The sequence below is a fragment of the Propithecus coquereli genome, unplaced genomic scaffold (genome assembly GCF_000956105.1).
Source record: "Propithecus coquereli isolate 6110/MARCELLA unplaced genomic scaffold, Pcoq_1.0 Scaffold164, whole genome shotgun sequence".
Lineage (NCBI taxonomy): Eukaryota > Metazoa > Chordata > Mammalia > Primates > Indriidae > Propithecus > Propithecus coquereli.
In genome coordinates this window covers 2518201-2535439 of record NW_012140969.1, presented here as the reverse complement: position 1 = coordinate 2535439, position 17239 = coordinate 2518201, and the positions used below count along the sequence as shown (strand labels likewise).

Sequence of the window (17239 nt, the reverse complement as noted above, 5' to 3'; positions counted from 1 at the left end):
AGCATGACTCCACAGTCAGGAGGACCAATCACGAGCTCAGAAAGCCAGGACATTTACGAGTCAGATCCGCCCACCCTAGTTTTATGGGGTTGGAGAAGGATCCGTGGTTCTCCCAAGCTTCAGGTCTCCAGCGAGGATTGTCTGAAACACTGGTCCCCAAACCTCTTCACCCACTTCGGAGCAGTGCGGAGTTTCCCTGGACTGGGTGCAGTCCCGGCCTTTTGAACCCCGGAGGTACCTAGCTCACTCAAAATGCACAGGGTCCCAGCTTCCTTCCGCAGGCACACTAGGGCCACCCTAGCCACCCCCACCCTCCCACCGTGGCCTTGAAGGGGGCTACACCTGGTGCCTCCAAATCTGGGGACCCAGGCCTCTGCCTACTGAAATCTTGGTTCCTCGTCCCCTTCCAGTCCCCTCGGTGGACAGCGCCTCCGGAAGGTCGCACATTCGGGCCACCAATACCTTCTCTCTCTCTTTGCTCCTCCAGCTCTAGGTGCTGGACCGCGGACGGGAACCCGCTCTGTCACCGGGCAGAAAGCCCGCCCAAGGGCTGCCAAGGCAGGAAGCAGTGACTGCAAGAGAAGGCAGGCCCAAATCTGGCTACCCGAGCTCCAGGGATGCGCTTTTTGCGGGTGCGGAGTCCCGGCCAGCGCGCGCTCGCTTCCACCTGCCGCGCCGTCGGGCGCCGCGAGGAGGCGGGGCTCGGTCGCCGCAGCCAATAAGCGACGCCGGCGCTGGCAGCTGCTGCTATAAAGGGCTGGGGGCGGCGGCGGCGCGGCCCAGAGCGCGGAGCGCGCAGCGCGGGCCGGAGGGAGGGAGGGAGGGTGGGCGAGGGGAGAGGACTTGAGCACCCGAGACCGGACAGGCCTAATCGAGGGGCGGCGGCGAAAGGCAGAGCGCCGCGATCTCTGTCGGGAAGCGCAACCTCCCCGGGCCCCGCGGGGCCGCGCAGGGGGCGTCCTCAACCCCGCGCCCGCTCCCTCTTTCCATCCCCTCCTGCCCGCAGGCCACCCCGGGGCCCGGTCATCCGCGCGCGCATCCCCGGGCTCGGGCCCGTCCCTGGCCCTCGAGGGAGCCGCCACCTTCACCGCCACATCTGCAGCGGCCGCACCAGAAGCCGCTCGGGCGGGACCCCGGCGTGAGCATCGGGCGCCCCCCTAGGAGTGCACGACCCCCGGAGCCGCCCTCAACACGGACCGCGCCCGCCGGGCACACAAGAATGGTCACTGTAGGTATTCCCCTGTCGCCGAGAGGGAACCGGGGCGGCGAGGGGTTGGGCCCCGGCTCCGCGGAGATTGGGGGGGGTAGGACCAGGCCTAGCTAGGCCCAGGTGGGGGGGTAGGACCGAGCCTCGGGGCCTGAGAGTGGGCAGGGCCGCGCCCAGAGTGCAGAGGGCGCTTAGAGCCTAGCCCGAAAGTATTTGGGGAGTCGGGCTGCGATTCGGGGGCGTCCTACGCCGCCCTGGAGGCGGGAGTGCCCCCTCTCCAACGGGCCTAATGGGGGAGGGGCCGCGGCGGCGGAGGATGCTTCCTTCATCCAGGCCCAGACCCGGCAGGCCGCCCAGGCAAACGCAGGGCCCCGATCACTGGTGCTGGGCCGGGCCAAGGCGGCAAGGCGTCCCCGAGTGCCCTGGAGAAGCGGGTGGCGTCGGATCGCGTGCCCCGGGCCTCGGCCGCGCCCGGAAGGCGGGCGTCTCGTCCTCGAGCCCGTCGACCTTGCGGCAAGCGGGGAGGGGAGAGGAGGGGGCGCGCCCGGAGGCCCCGCGGGCCCGCCGCCGCCGCTGCCGCGTCCCTTTGTTTCTCAGCGCTTCTTCGCGGGCCGTAGCCTCGCGCGGGCGCCTCGGGCTGCGGGGAGGGGGAGGGGAGAGGAGCGCCCGCGGGGGGGTGGGGAGACTTCTCGGCTCCTGGGCCCCCGCTCCCTCGGGAGACGGGGTAGGGGGCTGAGGCAGCCCCCCTAGGCCAGGTCCAGGCGCCCCACCCCGCCAGGGCTCTGGGCCGCGGGGTGACCTTGAGCGCGCCCGCCAGCCCGCGCCACTCGCCGGGCTCTCGATGCTTTCAGCAGCCACCGAGCTGGTCAGCTCCCGAGCGCGCGGCCCCTCCCGCCCGGCCACGCCCTGTCTAGGCACGCCCGGGCACGCCCATCTAGGCCCCGCCCCCTAGGGCCCCGGGGGCCCGGCCTCGCCCGAGCCCTCGGATTTCCACTCGGCAGCCCGGGCGTATCCCGGGGGCGGGGCTGGCCAGTTATAGCCCCACCCCTGCTCCACCCCCGCCCCTGCCGCGCGACTCCGCTCCCCGCGCCGCCGCGCGTCCTTTGTCTGGTCCCGGCGCCTGGGCCTCCGTCTTCCGCTCTTCCTATCTCTTGGTCTCTGCGTGTGTGTCTCTGTACACTGTGTCTCTCCCCGGGCCTCTTTTTTGGGTCGTGGCCAGCACAGTGGGTGGGGGCATGCTCAGCTCTCACTCCCCTCCTGGACCCTGGGACCCGCCCACCTGGCTCTGAGCAATGAGGCCCCAGAGGCTAGGCCAGGCTCACCTGCTGTGTGACCTCGGGCTGGCTCCTTCCCCTCTCTGAGCCTCATGCTGTTGACCCAGGTCTGGGAATTGGAGGTGGCCTCCTGAGGACCCTCTGACCTCCCACGACAGTCCAGCATCTCCTAGGCGTCCCCTGATGAGCCCTCCTCCCATTTGAAAAAGGGAACTAATGCACAAAGGGGAAGAGGGTGTGGCCAGAGGTCACATAAGGGCCCTGAGGCCCTTGGGGGCCTGGGTTCTCCAATGGGGGGGCACTCAAGCAGAGACCTAGCATGGGGACAGTCTGGGAGGAAGCGAGGGAATTGATGGAGAAGGTCAGGGCACTGCGTGGAGGAAGAAGGTCCCAGAAGTAGGAGGCCCAGTCAGCACCACGTGGTGGCCTAGCCTTACCATGCATAGCCACTCAATGCCCTATTGTCGCTGGTATCCAGGCATCTGTCACTGTGACTGGGGCCAGGGGGCGCCGCTGGGAGCCAAGGAGGTCAGACGTGGGAGGGTTGAGGAAGCAAGTGGCCTCAGGTGTGCCCACTGCAAAATCCGTATGTCAGATGCGTGTGCGATGGTGGAAAAGAGTTGGCGAGACAGTGCTGGGAGGGAAAGGGAGACGCAGGGTTCGGTGAGGAGGAGCAGTGGAGGAGAGAGAGACAGAAGGCGAGAGAGGGAGAGGGAAACCGAAAGAGGGGGAGGCTCAGAGTGACCCCAAAGGACCGGAGAATGGAAAGGAAGATCCCTCCCCTCCTCCCTCCCCTCTGATGTTACCACCGCCGATCTCTGTCTGGGGCCAGCCCTCAAGGTCCCTTTGATGCCCATGTTGCCACCATCCCAGGCCACACACTCACTGAAGGGCGGGTGTGGCCTTCTCCAATCTGATCCCATTATCAGCTCAGCCGGCTCAGAGGAAAGGCGACACTGGTCCCGCTAAGCTTCAGCACAGATGGAAGGCAGACAGGATGGTGGCGAGATTGGTTGGCCCAGCCTCAGGAACCTGGCTCTGACCCACCCAGTCACCTCTTAACTCCATCCAGGTTGGGGACAGCATTGGGGGAGGGGCAGCTGGTAACTCTGTGGGTTCTGGGGGCATCAGATCAGGGGTCAAATGCTGACTCCATCCCTTCCGCCTCCTCCTGTCACCTCAGGCAAGTCCCTTTGACTGACCCTCAGTTTCTCCATCTGAGAAATGGAGCACACCTTCTCCGCCTTCCAGTGTGGTTGTGGGAAGTCAAGGAAAACTTTTGCACATGCTCAGTGGGGGTTCAAAAACTGGGCTCTAGCATGTCCGGGAGCAGGGACTTGTGTACTACTGGTTGCTTATTTGGGCTCCCATAGCAAATAGTATCAACCCATCACAGAAGCCTATGTCGCTAAGCCTGGATGGGAATTCAGAATCCATCTCCGTACATGGGAGACCTCTGTGCCATACCTTTGTTAGAGGGACAGAGGCCCAAGAGGTGACATGACTATCAGAGGACAGCAGTGAAGAGGGCGGTGTCAGCTGCTGGTGTGTGGTAGCTCTCAGTAAATATTTGTTGAATTGAATGAATAGACTCAACCGGCAGTCAGTTTCAATGTTGTGATGCCCAGGGCGCGGCATAGAGTAGGTACAGCTTTGCTTTTCTGTTACTATTTTTTTATATTATTGGCCTTTTGGTTAGGAGAGTGGGCACCAGAGTCCGAATCCTGGATTTGAATTCTCCATCCACCATTCATGTCAACCTTGTGCAACTCCCAATTGATCTTCATGCAGGTCCTTCATTGAAACTCCATTTCCTCATGCATTTGGTGGAGAAAAGATTCTTACAATGTTCAACATCGGGAGACTCACCTGGAAGTTTCCCATAAGGAATTTTGTCTGGGACACTGCAAATTCATGGCCCTCCATAGGTGACTGTGCTATTAGTAAAGTATTATGTCAGGAGACCAGAATGCAGATCTGTGGCGTGCATGTTGCTGCTTCACTGCAGGCGCCTGTGGCAGACATTGCTAATCAACCCAGTGCGTGTTCCTCATGAGCCTCGTGATGTGACTTCAGAGTACTCCACCAGGTGGCCCCCCAGGGAGCCACTCTCAGCTGATTGGAGCTGTAGGAGAGATGACCGTCCCTGCCATTCTTTTTATAAGAGGAAGTGGGAAGGAAACATAGATCCAAGGAAGAGCAAAGATCACTCCCGAGGACACACGGCTATAAGGGGCAGAGCCACCCCAGCGCCTCGGCCACAGTGATGAAAATGGCTCTGTAGTCAAACAGGTCCAGGTTTGAAATCAAATTTCTCATTCATATCACCCAACGTCTCTGAGGTCAGTTTCCTCACCTGTAAAGTGGAGAGTGTGTTCTCTGTTTTTCAAGATTGTTGGGAGAATAAGTGAAATGATGCCTTGAAGTGCTTGTCACAGTGCCTGGCACACGATAGATTCTCAGTGTCATGGAATGATTATTAATAGCAGTATTATGAGGCAGGGGTGGTGGACGCAACGAGCCTGCTTCAACTTCCTGTGGTTGTGCCTGTGGCAGACATGGCTAACTGATCTCAGAGTGCTTTCCAGCGACACCCACTTGTGGTTTGTAGATCCTTCCCCCGGCCACTGTGCCTGTAAGTCGGAGTTTACAGCAAGGTGGAGCAGAGGCCCAGAAGCATTAAGTGATCTATCTGAGGACACATAGCCGGGAAATGTTACAGCTGGCACCAGTCTTGGTTGGCAGTGGAAGTAGGAAATACAGACTGTAGGAAATATAGAAAAACTCATGTGCAAACCCCTGCTCCACCTTTTATATGCTGCATGGTCTTTGGCAATTTTTAAAATGTCTCTTAACCTCAGTTTCCTCATGTATTAAGTGGGGGTGGGGTGGGGAAGGGAAAATCCTCTTTTTAAAAGGGTTGTGAATGAGAAAAGACAATTTGCACGTAGAGTACTTTGCACCCTGGCTGGCACACACTAGTGCCCAATATTTGGGAACAATGGTGCTGTTGGATCTTGAGTCAGGGATGGGTGAGATGGTTGGTAACTGCTGGCTGTTTCTAATTCTGTGGCCCCAGCAGACATGGCTAATCAATCACAGTGGTCTTTCTTGCTGAAACTAGATGTGGCTTCTGCATCCTTCTTAATTCACCCCTCTAGGAGGACTCTACCAATCGATTTGGGTTTTTGAGTGAGGTCAGCCTGTTTGCCAACCATGCTATAGAAGATGTAAGGAAATGCTGGCTACTTGACCTTCCTGAGCCCATGACAGGCAATGCCAATCAATCCCAGCACTGTTTCCAGCTAAGCCCAGATGTGGCTTTAAAATTCTCCTCTACGTAGTCCTGCAGATAGCCATTACCAGTTGTTTTGTGTTTGCAGCAAAGTGAAACAGAGGTCGCAAGGGGCATATCCAAGAACTTGTAGTGAGTTGTCAGAGCCAGTAGCAGCCTGGTTGACTGTCATAGTCAGAAAATTATAGGTCTGGAAATGGCTGCATTTGGGTTCCAGCACCACAACTGATAATGCTGTGTGACTTTAGCAAGTTCTTTAACATCTCTGAGCCTCAGATTCTTCATCCATCATAGCAAAATTAACTTTTACCTTTTACAGTCTTTGTGTGAATTAAATAAAAAAACAGCATATCTTCCTGAACATAGACATTAAAAATACTAAACAAAGAACCACCAAAAAACTCAACAAATTAAATCAAGCAATGTACATAAGCAAAACTACAGTATGCATGACCAAGTTTGGTTTATACCAGGAAAGTTGATGTAATGTTGGAAAATCAATTAATACAATACATGACATTAATATATTAAAGCTAAGAAATCATATCCGTAGATGTAGAAAATTTTTAATAAAATTCAACATCCGTTCTTTTTTTTAAAAAAAAATCTTGTTAGAATACTAGGAATAAAAGAAAATGTTCTTAACCTCATAAAGGCCATCTAGAAAAACCCATAGTAAAGATAACGTTTAGCTGTGAAATGTTTAAATCATGTCCTTTACCATCAAGAATGAGGAAGCCACTATCACATTGTAGCCCCTGCAATAAGACAAGAAAAATAAATAACAGGAGACAATAAAATTGTCATTATATGCAGGTGTTTTATGTTAAAAAAAATAAAACAAAATAGCTCAATGGGAAAACTACCTGCTAGGAAAATTATGTATGAAGCAAAAGAAATATTAACATATTTGAGATAGGAATTATGTTTGGTAGGAGGAGGGAAATAAGATTAGGGAAGGGCATATGGGGACTTCAAAGCTACTGAAAGTGTTAGATTTCTTCTTCTGAAGACAAAAGCATTGATTTTTATTATTCTGAAAATGCATAGATTGATTTTAGACCTTTGTTTGTGTATATGGTATTTGTAGATGGAATTTCTCATGTTAAAATCATATCAGGTCCTTTTTTCCCCCCAGTGCTTTTTCTGGTAAATGGAAGGGATTTTCACAATAATAAGGTGTCCCCTCCTCCACTCTCCACTCCCCGTGACAAAGCCCATAGTAGACGTGGCTAATCTGTCACCATCGAGCCACTCCTCATTCCCACAGGTCCCTGGCGCGGGGACTGGGCGGTGAGCGGGTGCGACCTGTTGTCTCCAGCAGATACTGGGGGCCATGGAGTCTCAGGTGGGGGGGGGCCCGGCCGGCCCGGCCCTGCCCAACGGGCCACTCCTTGGTACAAACGGAGCCACTGACGACAGCAAGACCAACCTCATCGTCAACTACCTGCCCCAGAACATGACCCAGGATGAGTTCAAGAGTCTCTTCGGCAGCATTGGCGACATCGAGTCCTGCAAGTTGGTTCGGGACAAGATCACAGGTGTGGCTGCTGGAGGGGGCTGGAGGGAAGGGAATACAGGTGTGATGGGGGCAGATGAGACCCTCAGTGGGGTGTCTCAGGGTTATTGGGTGCAAGAGGTGGCCTAGGGGTCTGAGGTTTGATGGGGAGATAGGTTTGACCCTGGGTAAGGGTCTCAGGAGTGATGGGGGCAGGTGTTGTAGGGAAACACACAAGGGTGGGATCTTGGTGGGGAGGGGTCAGTCTCTCAGGCCTGGGTTCAGGAGGACACTGGCAAGTCCTCATCCTCGTCCCGCCCACAGGGCAGAGCCTTGGCTACGGGTTTGTGAACTATTCTGACCCCAACGACGCAGACAAAGCCATCAACACCCTCAATGGCCTCAAATTGCAGACAAAGACCATTAAGGTTGGTGTCTCATTCCCAAGTGCCCCACCTCTGTGACTGCCCACCCCGACTGTCCCCAGCCCCCCACTGCCACCCTCCATATCCGTTCCTCCACCCCGCTTCCCAGCTCATCGGGAGCCCAGCTGGGCCACCTGGTAGGGAGGGGATGCCAATGGTTTTGCCTCTCTGAACCTCAGTTTCCTCAACTGGCAATGGTGACAATACCTGCCCCACGCTCTCTGGAGGCTCAGGGAGTCAGCCAGGGCCTGGAGGTAGGACAGAGTGACCAGGGTCCTGCGAGCCACCCCCCCCACCCCTGTCTTTGTCATGGAAATGGGGGTGGGGACCCATCTGCCATCTGGAACCTAATTAGGGTCTGGGAGGGCGGGATTAAGGGTGGGCCCCTCCCCCACCTTTGTGCAACGCCCCTCCCCCCTGACCTCCCCTCTCAGCAGCTGCAGCTGGGACCTTGCAAGCCCCAATTCCCTGGGGGGGAATCACCATGGAAACCCCCCTCTCTGGGTTCGCCTGGGGGTGCTTGGGCTCCGCCCTGCAAATCTGCTCCTGGACCCTGGGGGAGGCTGGGGTGTGGGGTGCCCATCTGGCCCCCAGTTGAAGGTGGGAATGGAGGTGCAGGAATCTCTTCCTTTCTGTGATGTGGGGGGAGAAATGAGGTCATGACTGGATGGGCCCCTCCATGGCCAACTAGACCTAGAAGCCCCAGGCGTGAGGGTCGACCCTAGCGGCTTTCCTTAAGCGTGAGGGCGAGATGTGATGCAGTGTGTGCGTGTGCGTCTGCTGGTCGCCCTGGACTGTGACATGCGCTGTTTGTGGTCCAGGTGTCTTGTGACTCACTCATCATGGCTCTGGCTGGGACACAGTTGTTGTGGGACACAGTGTCCACAGAGCGGCTGTCCTTGAGTGATTCTGGCTATCGAAGACGTTGGGCGTGTCCCTGTGTCCGTAGGATGTGGTATTTATTTGACAGGTGCTTTGTGACATGCTGCGACTCCAGCTGTGACCTGGTGGGGCCTGGGCGGGGACGTCTGGCTCTGACAGGGTGTTTGTGTGTCTCGGTGATGTTGTGTGGCTGTGGCTACCTGTGCCCCGTTCGGGTGGAAGGTGTGTGGCATCGTGTGCTCGTGCGGTGCTGTGACACGTGTGTGGTTCTGAGACCTGGGCTGAGAGTCCCTGAGATTCCCTCCCCACTGGGTGCGCTGACAAAACATTCTGACCGAAATATTTCCAGTTGCTTCCTGTGTGCCAGGCCCCATCCCAGTGTGGGGATGCAGGAAGAATTTGACCTGTCCCTGCCCTTGGGGAGCCCATGTCACAGAGGGATGGGAAAAGCCTGTGAAAACTTGCTCTGAGGCCAGGCATGGGGGTCCACACCTGTAATCCCAACACTTCGGGAGGATCGCTTGAGGCCAGGAATTTCAGACCAGCCTGGGCAACATAGCAAGACCCTACCTCTACAAATAATAAAAAAATTAGCTGGACATGGTGGCGCATACCTGTAGTCCCAGCTCCTTGGGAGGCTGAGGCAGGAGGATCGCTTGAGCCCAGGAGTTTGAAGCTGCAGTGAGCTATGATCGCACCACTGCACTCCAGACTGGGCAACAGAGCAAGACTATCTCAAATGAAAAACAAAATAAAACAAAAACCTACTCTGTGCCTCAGATGATGCCGGACCCCAAAACCCACCCAAGATCCCAAAAACCCACCCCCAAATTTGACCCATCAGCAAGTGCTCACCCCTCATGGCTCCCAGCACCATGGCAGAGAGAAAACCATCAAATACGCAGCCATGATTTTTAAAACTACTGTTAGAGAAATAACAGAGGCAGATGTGTTTGTCTTTTATCTCCTGGTGCGCACAATTGCATTAGTCGGAATAAGACACCACTGCCCACAAGCACCCCGAATTCACCCCCCCACCTGCTTTCTTTAGTTTCCTTTTTAATTAGTTATTTCTAATGAAGGAATACACTCTTGCAGCTCACCGTCCCCCACAAAAGCCAGGCCTTTGACAATGACCTCTGTCTACCCAGAGGTTAATTTAGAAGAAATAGAAAATCAGCACCGTAGAAATAAGGAGGAGGGTTGTTCATGCCCCTCTCTGGCCCCCAGCGACAGGTCACCCACTCAGCCTTTGGTGGGGTGGGTCTCCTTGCCACATTTCCACAACATTGACAAACACACAATGAGATGGGGCCACATAATCCTCACTGCTTTGTTTTGTTTTTTTTTTTTGAGACAGAGTCTCACTGTGTTGCCCGGGCTAGAGTGCCGTGGCGTCAGCCTAGCTCACAGCAACCTCAAACTCCTGGGCTCAAGCGATCCTACTGCCTCAGCTTCCTGAGTAGCTGGGACTACAGGCATGCGCCACCATGCCCGGCTAATTTTTTTTTTATATGTACATTTTTAGTTGTCCAGATCATTTATTTCTATTTTTTAGTAGAGATGGGGGTCTCGCTCTTGCTCAGGCTGGTCTCGAACTCCTGACCTTGAGCGATCCACCCGCCTCAGCCTCCCAGAGTGCTAGGATTACAGGCATGAGCCACCACACCTGGCCCTCACTGCTTTGTAAACAGACTTTTCTTCACCCCACTTTGCAATGCCCACCACTGTTTCAGGGAAAGAAATATACATGTCCACCTTTTTTTTTTTCTTTTTCTTTTTTGAGCTTAGCCAAATCCATGCAACGTCCGCCATTTTTTAAACAGCTGCAGAGAGAGTTTCGTTGTTGGGTTGGACCATAATTAATAACATGTATGGAAGGATGGAACTAAAATGTGTCTAATTCCCAACTGAGAGAGGTGCTTTGAGAAAAAGTAGTAGGGGTGGAGGTGAAGGGGCACCAAATTCAGATGGGAGATGACAGAGAGGACATTTCAACTGAGACCTTGGAGAAGAAAGAGGAGGAAGAAAGTTCCAGGCAGAAAGAACAGCAGATGCATAGGCCCTGGGGCTGGGACATGGCTGGTGGGTTTGGGGAAAATGGAGGAAGCCCCTGTGGTTGGAACAGAGCAATTGAAGGGAGGCAGGGGGAAGATGAGAGCAGGGAGGAGATGGGGAAGAATGTGCAGGGCTTTGTGAGCCGAAAGAAGGACTTTGGCCTTAGTTAGCACTGAGGAAGGTGGGAGCCCTAGAGGGTTCTGGGCAGAGGAGGGACATGACCTGACTCAGACACTCACAGGCGCCCTCTGGCTGCTGCAGGGGGAACAGACTGAAGAGTGGGCAGGGCCAAGGCTGCTGCACCTGTCCAGGTGATCAATGACCGGGGCTGGCCGGAAGTAGAGAGAAATGTGTGGATTCCAGATAAGGAGAAAGGTGGAGCCCATAGGATTTATGGTGGATTGGATGTGAGTGGGAAGAAAGGGAGGTTTTGAGGACAACCCAAACCTGGGGACGTGAGTACTCAGGAGGACAGAGCAGCCGTTACTGAGTCAGGGCAGGTTTGGGGTGGTTGGGAGCTGGATGTGGCCAGGCTGAGTGTGAAGTGCCCGTGACACCCTCACACGGGGCACCTGGAGGCAGGGGCCACACAGGCGTGCAGATCGGGGGCAACATTTGGGAGTCGCTGGCATGGAGCTGGCGGCTAAAGACCTGGGTCCCGGACGGGGGGTGGTGGGCACCCAGTGTACTATTCTAGAAGAGAGGGGCCAGTGTCCCAGGCTCACCCTCCAAAGGAGTGGGAAGAATCAATGTTTGTTGATGGACTATCAAACATAAGGGTGAGGCCAGGCATGGTTGCTCACTCCTGTGATCCCAGCGCTTTGAGAGGCTGGGAGGATTGCTTGAGGCCGGGAGTTCGAGACCAGCCTGTGCAACATAGCAAGACCCCATTTCTATAAAAATAAAAAAATTAGCGAGTCATGATGGCAAGTGCCTGTAGTCCCAGCCACTCGGGGAGGGGCTGAGGCAGGAGGATCCCTTGAGCCCAGGAGTGTGAGGCTGGAGTGAGTATGATCGTGCCACTGCACTCCAGCCTGAGTGACACAGCAAGACCTCATCTCTAAAAAAAAAAAAGGCATGAGGGTGTGAGCTAGGTCCCCAGGGAGACTTGTGACCTTCTCTGGCGACAGGTCCCCTCCTTACCACTCTATGCAGGCAGGAACACATTGTCACAGCCACTGTCCTGTCCCCTCCCCCGTGCCTGGCTCGGCCCCACCCGTGGTGACGATGCAGGAGATATTTATTGAGTGAATGGATGATGAGGCATTTCTGGGACTCCGTGACACGGGTCTTCTCCTCACCGCCGTCCGTCTGGCCCCCTCGCCTAGGTGTCCTATGCCAGACCCAGTTCAGCGTCCATCCGGGATGCTAACCTGTACGTCAGCGGGCTCCCGAAGACCATGAGTCAGAAAGAGATGGAGCAGCTCTTCTCCCAGTACGGTCGCATCATCACCTCTCGCATCCTGGTGGACCAGGTCACAGGTCAGGCTGCCAGGGCGGGTGCACCCGGCGGGGGCAGGCACTGGGCAAACGCATCGAGCTGGGACAGAAAGGGAGACACCGCGAATGCCGGGGCAAGAAACGGGGCAGTCGGGGAGGGGGTGGCCACGCAGGAGAGAACGGAGTCCTCGTGACGCGACACCCTCTCCCCCGGCAGGTGTCTCTCGGGGTGTGGGGTTTATCCGTTTTGACAAGAGGATTGAGGCTGAGGAGGCCATCAAGGGACTGAACGGGCAGAAGCCGCTGGGCGCAGCTGAGCCCATCACGGTCAAGTTCGCCAACAACCCGAGTCAGAAGACCGGGCAGGCGCTGCTCACTCACCTCTACCAGTCGTCCGCCCGGCGCTACGCGGGGCCCCTTCACCATCAGACGCAGCGTTTCCGGTGAGCCCCCTGCCACCCACCCAGGCACACCCCAGACCCCCAGGCCGGGTGCCCTGGGCTTGCAGCTGCCCCCCCTGAAGCCCATTCCTGCAGAGCGGAGGGACACCAACAGCGCCCACCCCCCAGGGCTGCTGAAAGCAGCAAAGAGGTGCATCTCTCAGGCGCCAGGGCCAGGCCCTCGTATACAGCAGGCACTCAATGTGTGCTAGCCACTATGATTGGCATTATTGGCCTTAAGGATTTTGGAGTCAACATGATCAGGGTCCAGCTTATTTTGTGTAGAGACGGGGTCCTGCTATGTTGCCCAGGCTGGTCTCGAACTCCTGGGCTCAAGCGGTCCTCTCACCTCGGCCTCCCGAAGTGCTGGGATCACAGGTGTGAGCCACTGTGCCAGGCCCCGTATCTGTCATAATAACGACAGCAAACATTTCACGGGTGCCCGCTGCCTGCTAGACACTTTTATTCTGCAACACAACTGGATGACAGTGAAGCTTATATTGTCCCCATTTTGTGGAAGGGGATCCTTGGGCACAGAGAGGCGCTGTGGCTTGCCCCACCCAAACAGAGCAGCGCAGAGACTCAAACCTAGGATCCCCAGTGAGTCAGAACTCTTAGCCACTCAAGGTGGGGACAATGGAAGCCCCTTGTAGGCCCTGGGTGGCTGTGGCAAGTTACTTCCCCCTGCCCCTGCCGCCCAAGTGCTCCGAGAGAGCTGGCTGGGCTTGTTACTGTCGCCTTTGTTGGAAATTATCCTTCCCCAGAGATCCCAGCCCCTGGGCCGACAGGATGCGCCGGCCGGGAGGGGGAGGACGAGGACGGCAGGGCAGGCGAGAGGCAGTGCCCGAGTGACCGCGGTTCCGTGCCAGGCGGTGTCCAGCCGGGCGGGGAGCGGGCAGGCAGGGGGAGGGCTCTGCTGCAGGCCTGCCGGGTGGGGGCGGGGAGGGCAGGCCACTGGCCGGTGGCGTCATCACAGCACGGGGGCGTGTCCGGAGGCCACCTCTGACCACCGCTTCTGCCTCCGCAGGCTGGACAATTTGCTCAACATGGCCTACGGAGTCAAGAGGTAACAATGCCCCTGGCCCACTGTCCCTACCCGTCACCGGCCCTGTTTCTGACACCCCCAGGATTGCGGGCTTGGCATGTCTACCCGGGTCTGGGAGTAGCACGGCCATTGAGAAATGTGACATCGGGTGTTCCCAGGCGTTCTCTCGGGTCCTCTCTGCCCTGTAAGATCGCTTCTTTGGGGGCTCTGGGGCGTAGCAGCTGCTACAAAAATGTGTGAGTCCAGGGGACAGGGGGTGCCATCCGAGGCCCTTTCTGGTTTCTTTTCTCCACCCCAGTGACAGTTGGGGGTGTTGCCCAGGACACAGTCATGCCCTGTGGTTCCCACATTAAGTGTCTGATTTCCCTCCGGCCGCTACTAATCATCCTTGCCGAGGGTCACAAAATCACCCCTTCTGCCCTGAAGTTGGGGACAAACTTTGAGGCCCCTGCAGCATAGCACTGGCCACGTCCCTGACCTTGTAAAGGTCCCCGTGTTTGTTGCGTAACAAGCTGTTGAGCGTGTCGAGTGCCAGCAGGTGCTTGGCTGGGGGCCGGGGACCCAGCGTGGTCTGGACAGACTGGGACCCTCGGGGACATGGAGTGGTATTGAACACACAGTGCCTGGCACCCAGGGAGCGCTGAATAAAAGGTAGCTCATACTGTGATGTCGTCACTGTTATTCATGAGCTCAGCCTAGCGGGCGAGGGGACAGGTGAATGAACAGTGGTAAGGGCTGTGCAGGGGGCCGGGGTAAGGGGTGATGGAGACCCAGCAGGGAGCCCCCGCTGACCCATCTGAGGTGACATCAGTGCAGAGGTGGCAAGACAAGGGGCAGGGTGGAAAGGGAGTTCCTGGCAGTGGGACGGCCCGTGCAAGGGCGTGGAGAGTGACAGCGCAGTCCAGGGCCAACGCTTCAGGCCCTGGGGTCCTCCCCGCTAGTGGAGGGGTTCAGTCGCAAGGCCCGGTAAGGACAATTCTGTCCTTTCATTAATTCATTCAACAAATACTTCTGGAGTGTTTCATTGATTCACTCAACAAACACCTCCCAGGTGCTGCCCTGGGGCTGGGAACTGGCAGGGAAGGAGCCCTTGCAGGGAGGATGGAGCCAGGAACAGAGAGATGACTGGACAGGAAGAGGCCGGAGGGGGAAGGGGGACCGGGGGGTCACTTGGTGGAGTCAGAGGCTGCCCCAGGAGGCGACAGCTGTGCGGAGGCCTGAATGAATGGGACTTCCGGCGTGGGCCTCCTGCCACGTGGGGGTGGCAGCCAGAGGGGTGTGGAGGGTCGGGACCAGCAGGGTTAAAGGTCAGTGGGTCAGAGATGGGGACCACCCGGCTAGTGCAGGTGTCACAGCACAGTCAGGGGTCATGAAGGTGTCAGGGGTGACCACGGGGTCGGAGGCATGCGGGGGGTCAGGGCAGAGCCCGCGTGACCCCCAAAGTAGTCCCCTCTCGCTCATCGCCAGGTTCTCGCCCATCGCCATCGACGGCATGAGCGGCCTCGCGGGCGTGGGCCTGTCGGGGGGCGCGGCGGGCGCCGGCTGGTGCATCTTCGTGTACAACCTGTCGCCCGAGGCGGATGAGAGCGTGCTGTGGCAGCTGTTCGGGCCCTTCGGGGCCGTGACCAACGTCAAGGTCATCCGCGACTTCACCACCAACAAGTGCAAGGGCTTCGGCTTTGTCACCATGACCAACTACGACGAGGCGGCCATGGCCATCGCCAGCCTCAACGGCTACCGCCTGGGCGAGCGCGTGCTGCAGGTGTCCTTCAAGACCAGCAAACAGCACAAGGCCTGAGCCGCCGCCCCCCGCCCGCCCTCCCACCCCCTCCCCGGGCAGCAGAGAGAGAGAGAGAGAGAAAGGGCCCGAGAGAGACAGCGCAGGCAGACCCACGGACGACGTGAGGGACCCGCACCCCCGCGAAGCCACAGGGTGAGCACAGCACTCTGGGGGTGGGAGGGCGTGCCGGGAACGGGGGGTGCCCGGGGGTCCCCTGCCCCGTCCTCCTGCCCCCACCCCAGGCTGAGCTGGTCACTCTCTCATCTTGGTTTGGTTCATGGCGAAGGTTTTTGTTTCTTTTTCTGGCTAAAAAGAACGCAGAGGTGCGCCCCCACCCAACCCTCGGCCACCCTCCGTGGGGTGGCTTGCGGGCCACTGGGGGTGCCCTCCCAGGCCCCCTTGCCCAGGCCTCCCCAACACCTAGGTGGGCTTGGGGAGAGGGAACAGGTTTAAAAATCCCCAAAAAAGTGACACGTGAGGAGGCGGTGTGGGCACCCCCGGCCCAGGGTCCCCCCGTTGGTGGGACGTGGGGAGCCGGGGAGGGGGCTGGAAGCGGAAACAAAACGAAAAAAAAAAAGGGGGTGGGAGGGAGGGGTCTTAAGAAAAACTCTATTTTTGTAAAAAGGGAAAAAGACCTCGTGGAGAATTTTTACTGGGGATTCTTGAACTTGAAAAAAAAACACAAAAAAAGACAAAAAAAAAATATTTTGGCAGGTTATGTTTACCAACTGGGGCAGGGGGGTGCCAGGGAGTGGGCTTAGGGTCTGGGAGTCCACGCTCGGGGGGCCACACAGAGAACAACCACGCAGAGCCACACAGGGGCACACTCGCACCTCGGGGACACTCCGCAGCACAGAGACGCGCCCCCGACACGTTGAGGGACGCGCTGGCCAAACTCAGACACGTGGACAGGGTTAGACAGAAAGAGACAGGAGCTGGGGCTGCAGCAATGTGGACGCGGGCAGACGTGGGCACAGACGTTCGTGGGCGCGCACGTGCGGGCACGAGAACACGTCCATGGGTCCACGTGCGCACGTGACAGTGAAGGCAGATATATTTGGACACCAAATCCGAACACCCGGTCACAGAGAAACACACACACACCGCCCAGGGACACACAGACATGCCCATAGCATCCCACGGGCCCGGGCAGGAGGTCCCACCCCAGACCCCGCCCCGGTCACTCCCGCACCCTCCTGGTCCCCCCGACGCGCCTGCCCCGGTTTCTCTGCAGAGCTCTCTCCTGGACCCTCGGTGGTCTCCCTGCCGCCCGCGAACACAGGCGTGCACACACGGCGTCCATGCATCCAGACACACGATACCTCGTTCCACTTTGGCGTCACGGTGGGCTGGAGGCAGCCCCCCCACCAACACTTGAGGCCAAAGGACCTCCCCGCCCCTGGGGCTAAGCCTCCCTGGGCCAAGGCCGTGGCCCACAAAGCCGACAGGGAGGCCCAGCTCTGGGCCTCCCCCACTAGTGCCAGGCCTCCCTTGGCACCCAGCACTCCCCACCAGGCCCAGGGTGGACGGGCCTCGGGGGCCCAGCCCCACGAACCTTCCTGTCTACTTGTCACCTACCTACCCACTTTCGGTTTGTTGGGTTTTTTCGTCTTTCCAGATAGGTGAGGGCAGTGGACACAGCCCCCATCCTGAGCTCCGGCCCTGGCTTCTGTCTGGACTTTGCTTCTCCCTGATTTTGTTTTTAAAATAATAATAATAATAATAATAAAATTCCAACAGAAGCCACAGGCCAGAGCCCCGGGGAGCCCCTGCCCCCCTCAGCGGGCCCAGTCAGAACTGAGAATTGCAAAACCCCGACTTTAGCTATAGTTGAGTTGCCTTCCTGCCCCCCCCGTGCCCCCCTCCGCCCGGTGTCCCCACGTTTGGTGTCTGGC

At 57.5% G+C, this 17239-nt stretch overlaps 1 protein-coding gene and 1 pseudogene across 2 annotated transcripts; both read left to right on the top strand.

Moving 5' to 3' along the window:
• The first annotated feature begins 7112 nt into the window (after positions 1-7112).
• Positions 7113-15362, top strand: ELAVL3 (ELAV like neuron-specific RNA binding protein 3). Of its 2 annotated transcripts, none has more exons than XM_012641327.1 (6): positions 7113-7317; positions 7599-7702; positions 11968-12121; positions 12297-12522; positions 13547-13585; positions 15032-15362. In XM_012641327.1, the coding sequence occupies exons 1-6, from the start codon at positions 7113-7115 to the stop codon at positions 15360-15362; spliced, it is 1059 nt and encodes a 352-aa protein (XP_012496781.1). The 2 variants fall into 2 exon arrangements, with proteins under 2 accessions (XP_012496781.1, XP_012496780.1); XM_012641326.1 differs by having other exon boundaries at positions 15011-15362.
• Positions 15363-16328: 966 nt separating this feature from the next.
• On the top strand, positions 16329-17009 carry LOC105807850 (annotated as a pseudogene).
• The last annotated feature ends 230 nt before the right edge of the window (positions 17010-17239 follow it).

Bases quoted from the DNA above. Each gene is read 5' to 3' on its own strand.
- ELAVL3 (XM_012641326.1), top strand. From the start codon at position 7,113: ATGGAGTCTCAGGTGGGGGGGGGCCCGGCCGGCCCGGCCCTGCCCAAC. The intron at 12,523-13,546 runs GTGAGCCCCCTG...CTGCCTCCGCAG, and splicing joins CATCAGACGCAGCGTTTCCG to GCTGGACAATTTGCTCAACA. The intron at 13,586-15,010 runs GTAACAATGCCC...CCCCCAAAGTAG, and splicing joins ATGGCCTACGGAGTCAAGAG to TCCCCTCTCGCTCATCGCCA.